General features: G+C 61.6%; 1 protein-coding gene across 1 annotated transcript; it reads right to left on the bottom strand.

Moving 5' to 3' along the window:
* Positions 1-20: 20 nt before the first annotated feature.
* CPSF1 (cleavage and polyadenylation specific factor 1) lies at positions 21-15,449 on the bottom strand. Its single transcript, XM_065895278.1, has 38 exons — positions 15,338-15,449; positions 15,099-15,257; positions 8,290-8,317; positions 8,055-8,197; positions 7,876-7,956; positions 7,607-7,758; positions 7,373-7,519; positions 7,100-7,239; positions 6,916-7,026; positions 6,737-6,830; positions 6,564-6,651; positions 6,368-6,490; positions 6,235-6,286; positions 6,057-6,151; positions 5,915-5,989; positions 5,752-5,832; positions 5,589-5,678; positions 5,261-5,371; positions 5,033-5,174; positions 4,770-4,948; positions 4,553-4,689; positions 4,296-4,470; positions 4,006-4,212; positions 3,848-3,937; positions 3,614-3,757; positions 3,378-3,530; positions 2,472-2,588; positions 2,283-2,373; positions 2,127-2,211; positions 1,609-1,750; positions 1,368-1,520; positions 1,115-1,291; positions 963-1,029; positions 846-893; positions 606-761; positions 397-526; positions 176-314; positions 21-90 (listed from the first exon to the last, which is right to left on the bottom strand). The coding sequence occupies exons 2-38, from the start codon at positions 15,240-15,242 to the stop codon at positions 43-45; spliced, it is 4,335 nt and encodes a 1,444-aa protein (XP_065751350.1). The 5' UTR covers positions 15,243-15,257; positions 15,338-15,449; the 3' UTR covers positions 21-42.
* Positions 15,450-17,880: the final 2,431 nt, after the last annotated feature.

A 17,880-nucleotide genomic window follows, 5' to 3' on the forward strand; every position in this document is an offset into this window, starting at 1 on the left:
TTGTACAAAGGCGGGGTGGGGCAAGTGGCAGTGTCCAGGGGTCTAGAAGTGGGCAGTGACTCGGTCCGTCTCCAACAGGTCGTCCAGGATCTGTGGGGAAAGAGGTGGGTGAGGGCAGGGGGTGGGGTGGGGGTGGCTGGGGGCACGTGGAGGGGCAGGGCGGCGGGCGGCTCACGATGTCGGGCGTGGTGCCAATCTTCTTGGCCAGCTCCCCACGCTCCATGGTGCTCAGGTACAGGTAGCGGTTGAGCAGCTCCCCATCCAGGACATTGCGCACCGCATTCTGTAGGACGCGCCGGTCCACGTGCAACATTCTGGGGGTAGGCATGGAGGCAGTGAAGAGTCGGGGCAGACGCGGGGTGGTGGGAGAGTGGGGCGGGGCGGCGGCAGGCTCACCGGAAGGCACGCGGGTTGAGGCCGGCGTGGTGGGGCAGCATGGTGGTCAGTGCGTTCTGCAGCATCAGCAGCCGCCGGTAGGTCTTCTCCTGCATGGGCAGCAGGAGGCCGATGCCACCGTCCAGTGTGGCTAAAGCGGACACGGTGTGAGCCCCGTGGGCCCCCACCACACCCCACTGCCACCTTAACCCCCTCCGCCCCACACTCACCAAACCACGTGATGTGCTTATTTTCCCACACAACGGACTTCTTGCTGGGCCCTTCAGCAGCCCCCCGGCAGGGAGTCCTCCAGAACGTGTTCACATGGGCGCCCACGTGGAAGTCCGCCCGGCGCAGCAGCCGCATGCCCCCGAAGCTCTCCTTGGCTGGGCCAGAGGGACCTCAGGTCACTGCCTGCCCGGCCCCATGCCCAACCCCCCTGCCCAGGAGAGGGTGGAGGGGGCACTCACCTTCTGGCAGGTACATGTAGACCATGAGGTTGCGGTCACGGTCGGACACTAGGGAACAGAGCCCACAGTCAGCCCCAGCCCCAGTGACGTCCCGGGGACCCCAGCCCCCATGCTCACCCAGGAAGCCCAGCTGTGCACTGTCCACCATGAAGTCCACGCTGTACACTTCCAGGGGTTTGGCGTCCTGGGGACGGGAGGGGAGGGACGGACGTCAGGGTGGGCCTGGGGCAGCACTCACCCACCCGCCGTGCAGCCCAGCCCCTCGGTACCCGGGACACGAGGCTCAGCGTCTTGCTCTCCTCCTGGTAGCGCAGCAGCGAGATGCTCTTCATGACGTCCGCGGCCAGGATGAAGTTCTTGACGCTGATCATCTGGTGGATGTAGAGCTGTGTGTCGATGAAGGCCATGCCTGTCAGCTCGCTGGCCCGCAGGCTCCACAGGAAGATCTGGGGGGTGGGAGGGGTGGGCGGTGAGCGGTGTGCGGTGAGCGGTGGGTGCCAGGGTGGGCGGAGAGGGGCACACCTTCTGGCCGATGGCCGACACCAGGTGGCCGTTGCAATGGCACAGGGCAGTCACGGGCCCCTTCTGCTCCTTCTCGTACAGGACCTTGAACTTGTTCTTGGTCAGGGGCTGGCCAGGCTCGGGCACCACCTCGATCACGTCCATGATCAGGATCTGTCAGGGAAGGCGGGTGGGTGATTCACAGGGGCTGCGTGCAGGCCGCTGGGCACTGCCTGCCTCCCACCCCCTGCCAGCCGCTTACCCGCCCTCGGCACGTGACCTCCTCCCCTTGCATGAGGCAGGTCCCGGCGGCTACGTAGCCCTTGAGGCCCGACACGGTTTCCTCACTGCGCAGCGACACCGTCTTCATGCAGGTCACGTGCTCCCACTCCTCTAGCTCGATCCTGCATCAGCCCAGGTCAGGACAGCAGCCCAGGTCAGGACAGCTGCCCAGGTCGGGACAGCAGCCCAGGTCGGGACAGCTGCCCAGGTCGGGACAGCTAGCCCAGGTCGGGACAGCTAACCCAGGTCGGGACAGCTGCCCAGGTCGGGACAGCTAACCCAGGTCGGGACAGCTGCCCAGGTCGGGACAGCTAACCCAGGTCGGGACAGCTGCCCAGGTCGGGACAGCTAACCCAGATCGGGACCACTGCCCAGGTCAGGACAGCAGCCCAGGTCCAGACAGCCCAGGTCAGGACAGCTGCCCAGGTCGGGACAGCTAACCCAGGTCGGGACAGCAGCCCAGGCCAGCCACCAGCCCCGACCTGGGCCCAGCCTCACCTGGCGTTGGGGATGGCCTCCCAGCTGACCGGGGAGATGAGCTGGATGGAGAAAGCCTCCTGCTGAGGGTGGATGTAACGGTCATCTGCACGGACAAAGGGGTGACAGTCAGGGAGGGTGGCCCCGAGAACGGGCCCAGCCTGGGGCACCTCGCACCTCTCTCAATGGTCTCAAACTCCTTCTCCTCGCCCGTCATGCGCGGGATGCGGGTGCACGGCGTGTTGGTGCTGGTGGCAACAGCATACACCTGGTGGAGGGGAGGGCGGGGAGGGTGTCACATGCCAGAGGCCAGGCCCCCAGGCTCCAAAGGTCCCTGGTGCGGTGGGGTGGGGGGCGGTGTCAGACCTTGGACTCCACATGGTAAGCCACATAGTGGGCCGTGCAGCGCAGCGGGATCTTCCTGACAGGCCACGGGGCATCGTAGGACAAGTAGGCCGGCAAGACACTGATCCTCAGCTCGCCCTGGGTGGGGCAGGGCGTTAGCGAGGGCTGGCACAGCCCAAAGGCCAAGCCGAGGAACCCAGGCCTCCAAGGGCTCCCTTGGGTCAGCCCTCAGCTCTGCTGGAATGGGTGGCGAGAGACCGCAGCATCCAGGCAAGGACTTGGAGAGACCACGGCCCACTGTCCTGTGCTTTGTGGGCCTCCCATCCCTTCAGCCAAGCTCGCCCAGGGCTGGGACACTGGCCACAGCTGGGGTCTGGGCCGGGACAAGGGAATAGCCAGGCTCAGGGGGTGCTGGAGGCTGCAGGCAAAGGGTGGGCGGCACACACACAGGCCACGCCAGGGTCTGCACAAACAAGCACGGGTGCCCTGCCGGGGCCCCGAGCCAGTTTCCTCCGCCCACAGTTGTAAGCGCACCAGCACCTACAAAGCACCTACCACGTCACCATCACTGAGTCCTCAGAGTGCTGACACCTTGGTGACAGGTAAGGAAACTCAGGTTCAGAGAGGGTGAGCATCTCACCCAGTCACACAGCTTCTAAGGGGCAGAGCTGGGGTCCAAGCCAGCAGAGCAGTGACTGGACCCTGGTTGCCCAGGCGGGTGCCCTTGTGGGCTACAGCCTCCAGTCCCGACCTCCCCAACTCGGCCTTGGCTCCCACCACCCTCTGGACACCCCCTGACTCTCCATTCCAGGGTGCCCCCATCCCGAGCCACTGAGGGCATCTTTTCTGGGGCCCCAGCACCTGGTCCTGCTTGGCAGCATCGGCGAGTGTCAGAGAGCCAGGCTGGGCCGCATGGGGCCTCCCTACCTGTCTGTTGAAGTACAGGAAGCCGCGGGGGCAGTTGACGTTGTGGAATGGGGCGAAGGAGTCGATGGGGCCATCGATGCCCATGGGGTGCAGCCGCAGGGCCCCCCGGCCAGTCACCAGGAGCCAGTGGGGCGAGGGGCCGCAGATGAACACCTGGGGGCAGGCAGTGTGAGGAGGCTGCTGGGGCCGGAGCCCTGTCGGCCGCAGCCCAGGCTCCCTTGGAGCCACCAGCCTACCCCCGAGTAGCCGTAAATGTCCTCAAAGTAGCGGAACCGCGCCACACGGCCTCGGGCCCCGGCACCCTCCTCAGCGCTGCCGCCTTCGGCCTTCTTCTTGGACGGCTTTGGCTTCTTCTCTCGGAAGTTGATGCTGTGCGGGACCTGGGGGGGCGCCGCGGCCGTGAGGGCCAGGTCCTCCCCGCACCCCTGCTCCACACCCTCCCCACACCCAGCAGAGCCCAGACGCTGCACCTTCTTGAAGCGAACTTTGAGGTTCCCCTGGCCGAGCTGTGAGTCGTGGGGGAAGGCCTCGTACACGAGCAGCTCCTGGTCCACGTGCACCTGGGGGCGGGCGGGTCGTCAGGGGCGGGGGCTGCGCAGAGCCTGGGGGTGGGCGGGGCCATACTCACCAGCAAGTAGGGCCTGCGCTGGCGGCTCCCCAGCGCCACCAGCAGCACCTCCTTGACGAGGGGCAGCTCGCCCTGGCGCGTGGCCTCTTCCTTCCGGGCCTCGCCCTGGGTGGTGGGCTGACCAAAGGAGCTGTCCACGAGGACCCGCTGCCCCACAGGGAAGTTCTTCACCAGGAACACCAGCCGCCAGTCAGGGAGCTGGTAGATCTGCGGGGACAGCAGCAATTAGCTGGGCGGGGAGGGGCATGAGCGGGGGACGGGGGCCACGCTGAACACGGGGCGCCACGCACCTCCATGGTTCCGTTCTCCCGCACCAGCAGGCACCAGTGGGTGGGCTCAGCCCGGAAGGGGGTGGGGTCCCGGTCGGCGGGGGGCTGGCTGCTCCTGCGGGCCTCCTCCTTGCTGGGGCTGAAGAGGGAGCCCGAGTCTCCGTAAAGCATCTCCTCCTCGTCATCCACCGTGGGGCTGGGGGCCAGCAGACACGTCAGTCACAGGCAGCCTGCCCCAGGGGCCCCGGTCCCAGCCTGCAGCCCAGCCCCACACACACCTGGTCTCCGAGCCCTGGCACTCGGCCTCTGAGCCGCTGCGGCCGCCCAGCTCGTCGCGGGCCCCGCCCAGGCGGCTCTCGGTGGTGAACATGCCGCTGACGTCCCGGTACACGCAGAGCGTAATCACCTTGGACTGCTGCGGGGATAGGGGGGCTCAGTGGGGTGGGGGGGGCGCGGGGGGGTCAGCCGGCCCCAGGGACGGAGGAGGGAGCCTACGTGGTGCAGCGGGGGCTTGTGCAGCGCCAGGCGGTGGTGGCGGCCCCCATACGAGTCACTCTTGAGCAGGAACATGGTGACGTGGCCCTCGGCACTCATGATGACCACGTAGGGGTCGGCCACGGCGCACTGCACGATGGGGGAGCCCAGGTCCACGGGGATGAAGTGCAGCTGGTTCACTGCGGACACAGCCCGTCAGCAAAGGGCAGTCGGCACGCATTAGCCCTGAGCCCCGCGCTGCCTGCCCGTGTGGCCCGGCCCACCTCCTTCCAACAGGCGGATGCCGAGTGGCGACACTTGCACGATGTAGCGGTTGTCCCCGATGTTGCCAGCAAAGACTGTGGGGCCCTGCGTGGCGAAGCCGCTGGTGTCCAGCTCCATGATCTCCTGCCCCGTCTGTAGGATCTGTGGGTGACGGTGGGTGATGGTGGGTGAGGTGCAGCCCCCACCAGCGGCCCCCCCACCCCAGGCTGCCGGGCGGGCCCCATCACCATGGTGGAATCTTCCCGGCTCAGGATAAGGAACCCGTGTCTCCGCCCATCGTCATCTGCTTCGGGGGCGCTGGGCTCCTGCTCCGCCCCCTCCCCCTTGGTGCTCTCCTCCTGTGAAGGCAGAAGGAGAGCAGGAATCCCATCGCCCAGCCCCAGGTGCCCGGAGCACCGAGCCAGAGCAAGCCCGTGGCCAAGCCCGCCTGAGCTGTAGATTGGCAGAGCCTGGTGCTGGGACCAGCAGCCTCTGGGCCACCCACACACGGGCCAGGTGGGTGGCAGCTCTGGGACCCCGCACCGCCCAGGCCTCGCCAACCTGGGGCGCACCTACCTGCTCCTTCCGCACAGGAGCGATGACTGTCCACATGTCATAGCAGCCAGGAAGCTCAAAGGTTGTCACCACCTGGGGCCGGATGCTCTTCTGGAAGGACACGAGGCGTGTCAGCAAGAGCACCCGGGCCCGCCAGGAGGCGCCACCCCTGCCCCCCACACACCTGCAGCACCGACAGGGCCCCATTCTTCCCGTAGCCGGAGCACACCACGATCTCCAGGTCTGGCTCGGGACTGTTCTGAAACTGCATGGCGGGCAGGGGGGTGAGGACGGCACCTCCCTGCTGTGCAACCTGCCCCCCCACCACCTCGCCCCCGAGCGGGCACCTCTTCAGAGAGGAAGGCGGGCTCGCCCATGGCGGCGTTGGCACAGGGTCCGATGTTGAGGATGCTGTCACACACCTGCGGGCACAGCAGTGGTCAGGCGGGCAGGCGGGGCAGGCGGTGACCCCTCTATGCCCAGGCTCACCTCAAAGGAGTAAGTGGCCAGCTGTGTGCCTGACTGGGCCTCGCTGCCGTACACCTCAATCTCGTCCACCTCGTCCTGCGGCACTGACTTGCCCCCTACAGCATGTGGAAAGGCCACCTGAGCCCACCTGGCTGCCCAGTCCAGCCCCCGCCCTCAGCCCTCACCTGACGGCCCTCACCTGACCAGCCCGCTGTGGCGTCCACGCGCTTCTTCTTGGAGGGCGGCTCCTCCTGTGAGGCAGGTGGGGTGGTGAGCAGCCCCCAAGGCCACCCCGCATGGGAGGGCAGCATCCCCACAGTCCCCGCACCCACCTTGTCGGCAACCTCCCGGGCGGTGCCGGCAGGGGGCTCCTGCAGCTTCTCCGTGTACTTGAGGAGCAGGGAGTTGCCCAGGCGAGAGCAAAGGAACAGGTATCCGGGCTCCATGGTGACCATCTGAAGGCAGGACGGGGGTGAGGGCGGGGCCCAGTCCAGGCCCGGGCCCGCCCCCCCCTGAGACCCCACTCACACTAGTGGTGAGGACGCTGGCGGCGGCCTTGTCGAAGTGGAAGGCGCGGACGCTGCGCATGCCGTCCGTGATAAGCGTCAGCACATAGCTGCCGGGAGGGACACGCTGAGCTGGCGCGGGGGACCCACACCACCCACCAGAGAGGACGGGGCTCCCTGGAGTGGGAGACTCACATCTCGCCGCCCTTGAGGGAGATGACCATCTTGTCGTAGGAGATGAAGGCTGCCTGGGCACAGTCCAGGGTGATCCGCACACCCTCCTGGGTGCCTGTGGTGGGGAGTCAGCCGGACCCAGCAGCCTCCCGCCCCTCCCCCCCACACACACCCCTCGGCCCTGGCACCCCAACACTCACGCAGGGGGAAGGCAGTGGTGCCGGTGGTGAGGCTGTTGAGGGCCACGCCGTAGGGGGGGACGCTCTGGTTCAGGTACAGCAGCGAGTTGACAGCAAAGACCACCACCCCGCCTGGAGGTGGACACGCTGGTGGGTGGGGCCCAGCGCTCTCCATACCCACCCCCTCCAAGCAGCCCCACCTCACCTATGGGCTTGGGCACGGCAAGGGCCTGGGTGCAGTCAAAAGGCAGGCTGGTGAGGGACCAGATGACGGGGTGGACCTTCTGCGTGATGTTCAGCGAAATGGCCACAATGGAGCACGTGTCCTGCCGCACAGCCACCCGCCTGGGACCACGACAGCGCGTCAGTCCCCAGTCCCACCCCACAGAGACTCGCCCGGCTCCTCCCTCCCTCCCTCCCTCCCTCCCCCGGGGCGGGCCTCTCCCCGGGTCAGGGCCACAGCAGCGCAGGACCTCACCCAGGCCAGGTCTGGTTGGGCTCAAAGAGGATGAGCAGGGTGGGCTCGTAGTAGCCGTGCAGGAACTGCAGGTCGACAATGTTGAGAAGCTTCTCGTCCAGGGCCCTCACGTCAATGATGTAGCTGGGCAGGAAGCTGGACCTCTGCCTGGGGGCAAAGGGCTTCAGCTGGGGAGGGGTACGGGCAGGGAACCCCGGCTCGGCAGCGCCTTGCCTCCCCTGCCCGGGCACTCACCCCTCACCCACGAGCCCCTCGTGCTCCTCGGCCAGGCTCTCCCTGCGGAAGGGAAGGACCACCAGCCGCGTGCCGTAGATGAGCATGGCCGCGCAGCGCCCGTCGGGGTCCACGCGCACCCTCGGTGTGTGCACGTTCTGCACGAAGCCGTCCTGCAGGGGAGGGGCATCAGGCAGGCCCTGGCAGGGGACCCCGAGGGGAGCCAGGGGGTGGGGCGAGGCAGGGGGTGGGGCAGGGCAGGGGCGGGGCAGGGGCGGGGCTAGGCCTACCCGCAGCTCAGGCTCCTCAAAGTAGTGCAGAGACAGGGTCTTGAGATCGTGGGTGCCCGGGTCGTACTCCACTACCGACAGCTGGGGGCGGCAGGTCAGAACTGGGCCCGCCCACCGCAGCCCCCCGGCCCGGCTCCCGCCCCCACTGCCCCCCCCGCCCCCCCGCTTCCCACTCCCACCTTGGCATCCTTGAAGCTCAGGAGCAGGGCATCCCTCTTGGCGCCCGCCAGCTGCACGCTGGCCATGGACATGACGTTGCCGAAGAAAGAGAAGGAAGCCACCAGCTCCAGCTTCTCCCGGTGCTCCCGGTGGGCCTTCCCCTCTGCGGAGAGCCAGTGGGTAGGGATCTGGGCCGCGTGCCCCAGCTGCCAACCCCCAGGTGCGTGGCCAGGCAGCCACCCTGCGCTCACTCACCTGCACTCCTGTCATTCTTGGTCGGCACCTGTAGGAGGGAGAAGGAGGGAGGGCAGTGAGGGGCCCACCTCATGGAGGGACAGGAGAAGACCACCCAAGGCCGGCCCTGCAGCCAGGAGCCCCACGGGCTCGCCACAGTGGAGCGTGCGACCAGACACTGCTGGACACAGCCGTGCCCACAGACTCACACTGGCATCTGGGGTCCCCAGCCCGCCCCAGGGCTCCTCCTCGGGAAGCTCCCCACCCAGCTTCCCCAGCAGCCGTCCCGACACGGGACGCTCAGGGTCAAAGGATGGACAGCACTCTCTGCGCACCCCCAACCCACCCCAGACTCACCCTGGGCCCAGCCATGGCTGCCACCAGCTGCCAATGACACGTGATTGCTATGAAGAAGGAACCCCGGCTCTGCTGACATGCCGGGCGCACCCCTGAGCCCGAACTGGGCGTGACGGTGACCCCAACACGGGGCTATGGCCCTCGCCCCATCTGTGTCCTACCGACTACCTTCCCCAGGGCAGGAGGGTGTCTCCAAGTGAGCCTGGCGACATTTGAAAGGATACTACACCACAACCAAGTTGCTATTCCAAGCATGCAAAGTCAGTTTACCACAAGAATGCCCATTGCTACAATCTACCAAAGTCTCAAAATTAAGGAAAAAATCATGTATTGTTTTCAATGGATATGAAAAGCACTTGATAAAATTCAGACCCATTCACGATAGAAATTCTTACTAACCCAAGAATACAACTTCCTTAATCAAATAAAGGTCATCCACAGTAAATCTATAGCAAGTGTCGCACGTGAGCTGCAACGTGAAATGAGGACTGGGCCTGGACAGCCTCTCCCCTCGCCAGACACGAGGTCAAGACCCAGAGACCAACTGCGATTCTGTACAGACGCAAGACACGGAGTAAGAACGTAAATCCACTGTAAGAGACATAGGGACATACTCAAGTGGTCTAACGCACCACTGGCAACACAGAAGGACGGAGGAAGGAAAAGGACAGAACCCATAACTGAAGAAATGACCAAAAATATTCCGCTAAGAAGCATCGGCCTACAGATTCAAGGCCAGCCAGCGAGTCCCGAAGCAGAGGGTAAATACAAAGAAGCATGTCGCAGTTGAAGGACAGGAAACCAAAGACAAAGACAAGTATCATAACAGTGGTCAGAGGCAAAAAGAGACAACACCTTCATACAAACTCATGTTCACGGACTTCCCTGGTGGTCCAGTGGTTAAGACCCCGCGCTCCCAATGCAGGGGGCCCTGGTTCGATCCCTGGTCGGGGAACTAAGATCCCACACGCGTGCCACAACTAAAAACCCCGCATGGCGCAACGAAGACCCCACGTGCTGCGAGTAAGGCCCGGTGCGGCCAAAAGAAATAAACATTTTAAAAAACAAACTGATTTTCAACAGAAACTACAGAAGCCAGATGAAAGAAAAAAGTCAACCTAGAATTCTAAACCCAATGAAAATATCCCTCAAAAGGGAAGTTGAGGGCTTCCCTGGTGGCGCCGTGGTTGAGAGTCCGCCTGTCGATGCAGGGGACACGGGTTCGTGCCCTGGTCCGGGAGGATCCCACATGCCGCGGAGCGGCTGGGCCCGTGAGCCATGGCCGCTGAGCCTGCGCGTCCGGAGCTTGTGCTCTGCAATGGGAGCGGCCACAACAGTGAGAGGCCTGCGTACCGCAAAAAAAAAAAAAAAAAAAAGGGAAGTTGAAATAAAAACATTTGCAGACAAACAAAAGTGGAACAAGTTCACTGACAGCAGAAACTCTTCAAGAATTGCTAACGGAAGGTCTTCAGGCTGAAGACCCCAGAGGATAAAAAAAGGCTACAACCTACTGAATAGAATAAGAATCCATGAGCCTGTGTGGTGTTATAAAGAAAGGAATGAATACAGGGAGAAAGGAGAGCCCACCAAGAACGTAGCAGACAGGGTGGGGTCAGGAAAAGCACCACAGTCGCGTCACCGTCACCATGGACGCTGACAAACACAATCACTGCTGCTGAAACTGGAAGAGGAAGGTCTGAGCAGTAAGACGGCATTTACCGTCTCAAAGTCCCAACATCCCAGTGGGAGAGCTGGCGGGCTGCTCACCCCACCGAGCCACCTACGGCAGCACCCAGGGACTGTACCAAGGAGCACCACAGGACTCGCTGGCCAGGTGTGACCAGGCCTGAACCACACCAGCACCGGCATCCTGGTTCAGACCACTGGCCTGTGGTTCTGCAGAGACTTTGGTATTGTCTGAACGCACGTGACATGCTGACCTCTAAGAGCCAAGGGGTCCCCTGCCTGCAATTTATCCTCCAGGTCCAGGAAAAAAAGACAGCGATACGGCACAAGGTTCACCTTTGGGACTCTGGGTGAGTGTACACAGGAAATCTTTGTGCTTTTCTGCGTCTGAAATTATGTAAAACCGAAGTGCTAACGACAGCAATAATGTTCTGCAGAGCTTCTAACCTACGCAGGGGCAAAACTTGTGATGATAGAACAAAGCGTGTGGGTCAAGAGGATAAAGGGTTACAGGACTCCGTGTTGTTTGGGGAAGCTCAGTGGAGCCAGATTGTAATAAACCACAGAGACCTGTTGCGGCCTCAAAGGTATCAGCTAATTAGAAAATAATGCAGGCTTCCCTGGAGGCGCAGTGGTTGGGAGTCCGCCTGCCAGTGCAGGGGACACAGGGTCGAGCCCTGGGCCGGGAAGATCCCACATGCCGCGGAGCAACTAAGCCCGTGCGCCACAACTACAGAGCCTGCGTGCCTAGAGCCCGTGCACCGCAACAAGAGAAGCCACCGCAATGAGAAGCCTGCGCACGCAACAAAGAGTAGCCCGGGCTCGCCGCAACCAGAGAAAGCCCGCACACAGCAACAAAGACCCAACACGGCCAAAAATAAATAAATAAATAAAATATAATTTTTTTTAGAAATTCTTAAAAATAAATAAAATTACGCATTCTTGATTTGACTCTTCCATGTAAATCTCAGAATCAAGATTATGAAATCTTACAAGAAATCTTATGGCAACTTTGAGAAAAAGGACATGGTTTTTGGATTCATCTGAAAAGGGTATGACATCTCTACAATATCGAGACTTCCCATCCATGATACATTTTCTATTTACTTGAGACCGTGCTTAATTTCAAGGAAGTGCTATCCACTTTCTTTCCTCCCAAAGGTCACAGCTGCCCGGCCCTGCAAAGCAGCGAGACCTGCTGCTCCCGCAGCTGCCTGGGGTCTGCTTCCCCCAGGACTGAGGGACCAGGCACACGCCCCACCCCCACCATCTGCTCCCCACTCTTTTCTTCCCTCCTGTCACCGCGGCAGCCCCTGCACTTGCACTTGATTCCTTGGAGCAGACCGAAGACAGCCTCCAGAGGGGGCTTACCACCCCCTCTTGAATCTGGGCTGGGGGTGGTGCTCTGAAGGACAGTCAGTGACAAAAGGGATGCTGTGCCCCCAGGGTCTGGCCCTGGCCACGACTGGCCGCTTCCCTCAACGTAAGAAGCTCAACTACCTCAAGGCCGTCTGCCACGAAAACCAAGCCAGCCACGTGGAGAGAAAGGGGAGAGACGCCCTTCAAGTCACCCAGACAAGACCCAGAGCTCACAGAGCAGAGGCCAGGCGTCCCCACGGTCCCTGCTGTGCCATCCAAGCTCCCGGCTGCCCACAGGTGTGTGCCACCCTGGTGACAGCGCTGTCTGAAGCTCCAGGGCGGGCTGTCCCGCAGCAGTGACTAGGCTGACCCCCAACACGCTCACCCACCCGAGGACTCCACCCAGCCCGCACTCCATCTCCGGCTCCCACACACTCCACTCTCTGGTGTAAGAGTAGGCAAACTTTCCCATGAAGAGCCGGGGAGCAAGTATCTGATTCAGGCTTTGCAGCCGCATCTAGTCTGTCAAGGATCTTCTTGAAATCGTTTACAGCCCTTCAGAGGCGTGCGAGCTCCCCTGGATCTTGGTGGGCTGAGAGTGGGCTGTGCTGGGGACCCTGCACAGGCAGCTCCTTCCCTTCAGAGAAAAATGTGCCATCTCACTCCCCTTAAAAAGTCCTGCTCTTCCTACCAGTTTCTGCTCCATTTCTTCTCTTCCCTTTGCGCAAACCTCTCCCAGGGAGCTGTCTCTGTCCACTGGTACTGACCCTCCTCCTGCACCAGGCTCTTGGCCTCACTGGCCCGCACCCCTGCCTGCCACCAGACTTCCTCGTCGGGGTCACCAGGGGCCTCCAGGCCTCAGGACCCACCTGAGGCTCAGAAACATGGGACCCAGCATCAGGTCCCCAAACGCTGCCCTCCCTCGGCCGCCAGAACACTCTCTGGCTTGGCTGCCACCTCCCTGACCATGCCACTCCCGACTCATCCACGGCTTCTTCTCTTCGTCCTACCCCTTGATGCTGGGGCGCCCCAGGGGCCATCTTCGGGGTGATCGCAGCCTGCTGCTACCGCGTCTAAACACCACCCACAGGCTGCAGACCCCGACGCCAGCTCCAGCCCCCAACCCTTCCTGGACATCGACTCCGGCTGTGGAGTGAGCACCTCAAAGTGCCTGTGGTGGCCCCAGCGGCTCCCTGCGCTGGGAGGTCCACGTGGCCCTGACCACTTCTAGATCAGGTTACAAAAGACATGGGGCTTCCAACCCGGCAGGCTGAGTTGTCCTCGGGGAGGCTGTGTGTGGTGCGCAGCCCTGTGGAGAGGCCACACGGTGAGGAACCGATGCTTCGAAAGAAAGCAGAAAACACAACCCCAGTGGGGCCTTCAGAGGACGGCGACCCCAGCTGACGTCTCACTGCAGCCCCAAGAGACCCTGTCAGGGCCGCTGCCGGCTTCCCACCCCGAGACCCTGTGAGGCAGTGCCCGCTGTTTCACGCTGCTGAGCTTTGGGGCACCTTGTGATGCAGCAACAAGTAACTCCTACGATATCCAAAGTGAGCTCCTGACCCCAGTCCCTACGCCCTCCCTGCAGCCTTCTCCCTTCTCAGGTGCCGACAACTCTGCCCTGCAGGTGCCCTGCGGGCGCTCAGACCGAAATTCCGACCCAGGCAAAGCCTCGACCCTGAAGAGCCTCGGCATCGCCCTGGGCTCCTCTCCCCTGCCCACCACACATCCCTCCGTCCTGACCCAGGCGCTTCCGCCACCTCTAGCACCCGCTGCTCCTCCGCACAGCGGCCACAGCGACCCTGGGAGACACCGTCTGGTCAGCTCACTCCTCCGCCCAAACCTTAACACCCCATCTGCCTCAAGTCACCACTCAGTTCCCACAATGGCCCAGATGGCCGCGGTGCCAACGCCCCACCCCCGGCCCGTCACCCCTCTGACCCTCTGCTCTCACCGGCTCACTCCTCCCTCCCTCTCCGCCGCTGGGCTGGTCCCGGAACACTGGCCCCTACTGCCCTGGGACCTTCGGCTCTGCCTGGAAGCTCTTCTCCCCACACCATCCTCCTGGCCCACTCAAATCTCACCTGCCCAAGGAGGGGAGCTTTAGACCACGCCTGGCTCCATCCCATCCTGTTGGGGGGCGCAGGCGCTTTCGCCTCCAGCATGTGACGTGCTGGCAGCGTGTGGTCCGCCCCCCCAACCAGAACCAGAGCGCCACCCCGGCGGCGGCGCTCTGAGGCAGCGCTCACCAACCCCTCCCAAGATGCTGTGAACCCTTTTGTAAAACACATAACAATGTAAAAACTTCCAGTCTGTCTCTGAAAGTTGACTGAAAACCCGTCTCAGATTTAGTAACAGCAAAGATCCTCCTGTTCAGTGTGGAACCATATATATTTATTTGCAAAATTTCTTTTTCAGTTTTGACTGAAATTTTAACAAAAGCCAAATACTGACCTCAAAACTGCTGTATCGCAAAAGCTTAAACTAAGATTTTTAAATGACGTATTCAGTCACAAAGCTCTTACATCCTTCTGTATTTTGCTTGTTTTGTCACGTGTGAATTAGTACAACAGTACACACGTTTAACACAAAACAAACACCCATGTCCTGAGGTAGGTCCCCAGGAAGGTGGCGTCCTCCTGGCTGCCCTCTGGCCCTGTCCACCTGCTGCCCCGCAGACGACAACCCCTCCCACCCCACCTCCACTCTGCACCCCAGTCCAACCCCTCCCCCCTCCCCTCCCTCAATTACTTCTGGCCTGCGCACAGGCCTTCCTTCTGCCTGGAACCTACCCCCTCCCCATCCTTGCGCCTGGCTCTTACTCCCGGCTCCTACTCCCCCTTCAAGAACAGATGAGAAGCCGCCTCCTGCAAGAAGTCCCCCTGGACCAAACCTCACACCTCCGGCAACCAAAGCACCCCTGTATCTCCTCTACTGATGGGTTCATCACACTATACCGACCTCCGACCCACACCTACACCCAGCCTTGTTCTCTTTGCCAGGAAAGTTCTTCCCCCAACAAACTCCTACTCTGCCTAAAACAGGCTCCTCTGATCGCTCATTCTCTCCTCCATTTCCTCAGCTGCCCCTTCTGCAGGCTGCAGTGTGTCTACAGGTGTGTTCGCACGTGTGCATTTGGTCAGCGGGTGTCCTCCTGCCCCAAGTTTTTGCAGATTTTGTTCACTACTGCATCGCTACCATCTAGCGCACAGCAGGTGTTCATGTAATTTGCTAAAAAGACGAAAGAGCAAATGAGACGCGCAGGGCAGGCCTCTGAGCCCGCCAGGCGTGGGAAGAGGTGGAGGAACGTGGCAGCGAAGAGAACAGGCTCTGGACACAACCAACCACGGGGCCCGTCTGGCCTGCCTCTCTGTCTGTACCGGGCAACCCTCGCCGCGTGGCGCTGCGGCTGGAGCGGGCCTACCTACCTCGGCGTCGCGGTTGAGGCGGTACACGTAGAGCTGCGATGTCCCAGCCACCACGAGGTTGCGCTCGCTGTTGTTAAAAAAGTTGCAATACATCGAGAACTCGAGGCCGGTGGGCGGATGCGCCTGCTTGTATACGGCGTACATGGCGCCGAGCCCGGACTGCACAGGGCCGGAAGGCGACAAGATGAGCCGGGCCGCCGGCGCACGACCCCAGGACCGCTCGCCCGCCGGCCACCCACCTAGCAGTTGGAGCCGGGTGGCGGGGGACCCGTACGGCAGCGAACACGGCCCGGCAGGGCCCGGAAGCCGCGCGCCGAGGTTCCGTGTTTCTGCGCTTGCGCAGTGCCGCCAAGGCGCAGCTGCCGCGGGGGCGACAGCGGCCCCTGGTGGTCTGGAGCGGCCTCGAGGCTCCGCCTCCGGAGCCCCGAAAACCGAGCTCTCTGAAGATCCAGAGTCCCACTGCGGGCGAACGCAGGAGCGGGTTGGAAGCCGGACGGGGGCTGAGGCGGCTCAGGGCCGCCGGTCAGGGCCCTGCCCGCCCCAGGACCTCAGAATGGGGTCACCGCTGAGGGTCTCGCCCGCAGGAAGAGGCGAGGTCTTAGGCGCCCTGCCGGGTGCCGAAGCCCAGCTCAGCCAGACGAGCCTCGCAGTGTGGAGGCCGGGAGGGCAGAGACCCCCGGACATAAACACTCGCCAGATTACGCCCCGGCAGGTGCCGCTAGTGTGGCAGACGCCCGACTAGTCCAGGGAGAGCTTCCTGGAGATGCCGTGTCCCGTCCCTGCTCAGTGATCCCCCGCAGAGCGACCCCCCCACCCCCTCCAAAACACGCGTACTCACGACGCACGGCGGTCGCGTAGCTGCCGGTGGTCCCGCCGGCCCCTCTACGAGCCCCTCCCCGCAGAACGGCGCTTTTCGCGCCTCTTGCCCACTGCTCCCTCCCGATTCCTGGCACAGTTGCCCACTTCAAGGGCCTTGGAGCCAGGACCGTGCACAGCTAAGCAGTCCTCTCCTCACTTGGCAGGGACTCGCCCTAGGGTACCCGCGAACAGGTCTGGGATTTAGAAACAGAATTTTTTTTTTTGGCCCCACCCGCGCGGCTTGCGGGATCTTAGTCCCCCGACCAGGGATCAACCCGGGCCCCCTGCAGTGGGAGCGCGGAGTCCTAACCCCTGGACCGCCAGGGAAGTCCCAAGAAACGGAATCTTAGGAAATAAAACAAGAAAGTATAATCACAGCCGAGAAAATGGCGTAGAAATATGTGTTCATGTTGCATCCAGATGTGCTCACTTGCTCATTTCGGCAGCAAGGCTTCAAATCTGGACCCTTGAGCGGTGGACAAAGGGGTCACTTGGATGCCTGGGCAGGTGTGTGACCCCTAAGTCACAGCAAAGCCCTTTAAAAGTCATAACAAAACTCAACCCTGAAAAGAGGGGTAGGCTGGGGCAGAGCTCACCCTGAGCAGGAGAGAACACCCGCAGCCCATTTCTCTAGGAGCCCCGTGCCCTTTCCTAGAGTTCCTGCGACGTGTAATTGTGTCAGCTGAGCCTTTGTGGGGAGCCTGCCTCCCAGACTTGCTATTTTATGTAATGTATTTATATGTATTTGTAGATGTGATAGAAGTCTTAGGGGAGTGGGGGCCAGCTGCTACTCTCCCCACTCAAGCCCCTTCTTGCTGTAGCAAAATAAGCCCCCTATTCCCCTTTCTTCAGGCCTTCTATTAATATATAGCCCCCTGGCAGGCTGGTTTAAGGCAGTTTGGGTATTGGGGTCAGGTACCAATGAAGAATCACGACTTACCTCGCTCCCTTGTAAACCATTATTTGAGTTTTCGTCCTCGTGTAATTACTTTATTCCTTGATTTGTTTTTTTTTTTTTTTTGCGGTACGCGGGCCTCTCACTGTTGTGGCCTCTCCCGTTGCGGAGCACAGGCTCCAGACGTGCAGGCTCAGCGGCCATGGCTCACGGGCCCAGCTGCTCTGCGGCATGTGGGATCTTCCCAGACCAGGGCACGAACCCGTGTCCCCTGCATCGGCAGGTGGACTCTCAACCACTGCGCCACCAGGGAAGCCCTATCCCTCGATTTTTGAGAAACTGGTCCTTTTGTCATTTGTCATGTTTCCCTCCCTCCAAATCTTGATCTGGAAATAGCAGAGATATAGCCCCCGCCCCACCCCCACCCCTGCCCAACATAAAAGTGGTACCTGTTTGTCTCCATACAGAGCAGGGACTTCTGCTTCTGTTCTGGTCTTGACCCCAGAGACATGCCTTCCTCCGGCTGACCATTTTAAAATAATCTGAATTCACACTCAGAGATATTCAGCCTGTCAGCCCCAGAGACCTGCCTTCCTCCGGCTGACCACTTTTAAATAATCTGAATTCACACTCAGAGATATTCAGCCTGTCAGCTCTCCTTTTAAAAAATCAAAGATATGCTTTTGTCTCAGTGAAAGCATGTCTCCAAGCAAAGGCTCCTCTATTCTGGTCGTCCTGAACCAGGTGGGTGACTGCTTCAGAGGTTTTCTCTTTTGCCCAAACTCCACCTAATAAAGTTCTGATAGCATGGAAAAAAAAAAAAAAGGTAACAAAAACTGTAGCCAGAGCCACCCTGAGGGTGTACTAGAGGAGGGAGCAGGGGCAGAGGTGGGGCTGTGGCCAGAACACTAATTCTCCTCATCCAAGACAGATGGGCATAGTCATGGCACCCACAGCGCAGGGCATCTGTGATGGATAAAGAGGTCAGTAGCCACAGAGCCCTCAGACTCGAGCCTGCATGTGGCAAGT

This window comes from Phocoena phocoena, chromosome 17 (assembly GCF_963924675.1).
Source record: "Phocoena phocoena chromosome 17, mPhoPho1.1, whole genome shotgun sequence".
NCBI lineage: Eukaryota > Metazoa > Chordata > Mammalia > Artiodactyla > Phocoenidae > Phocoena > Phocoena phocoena.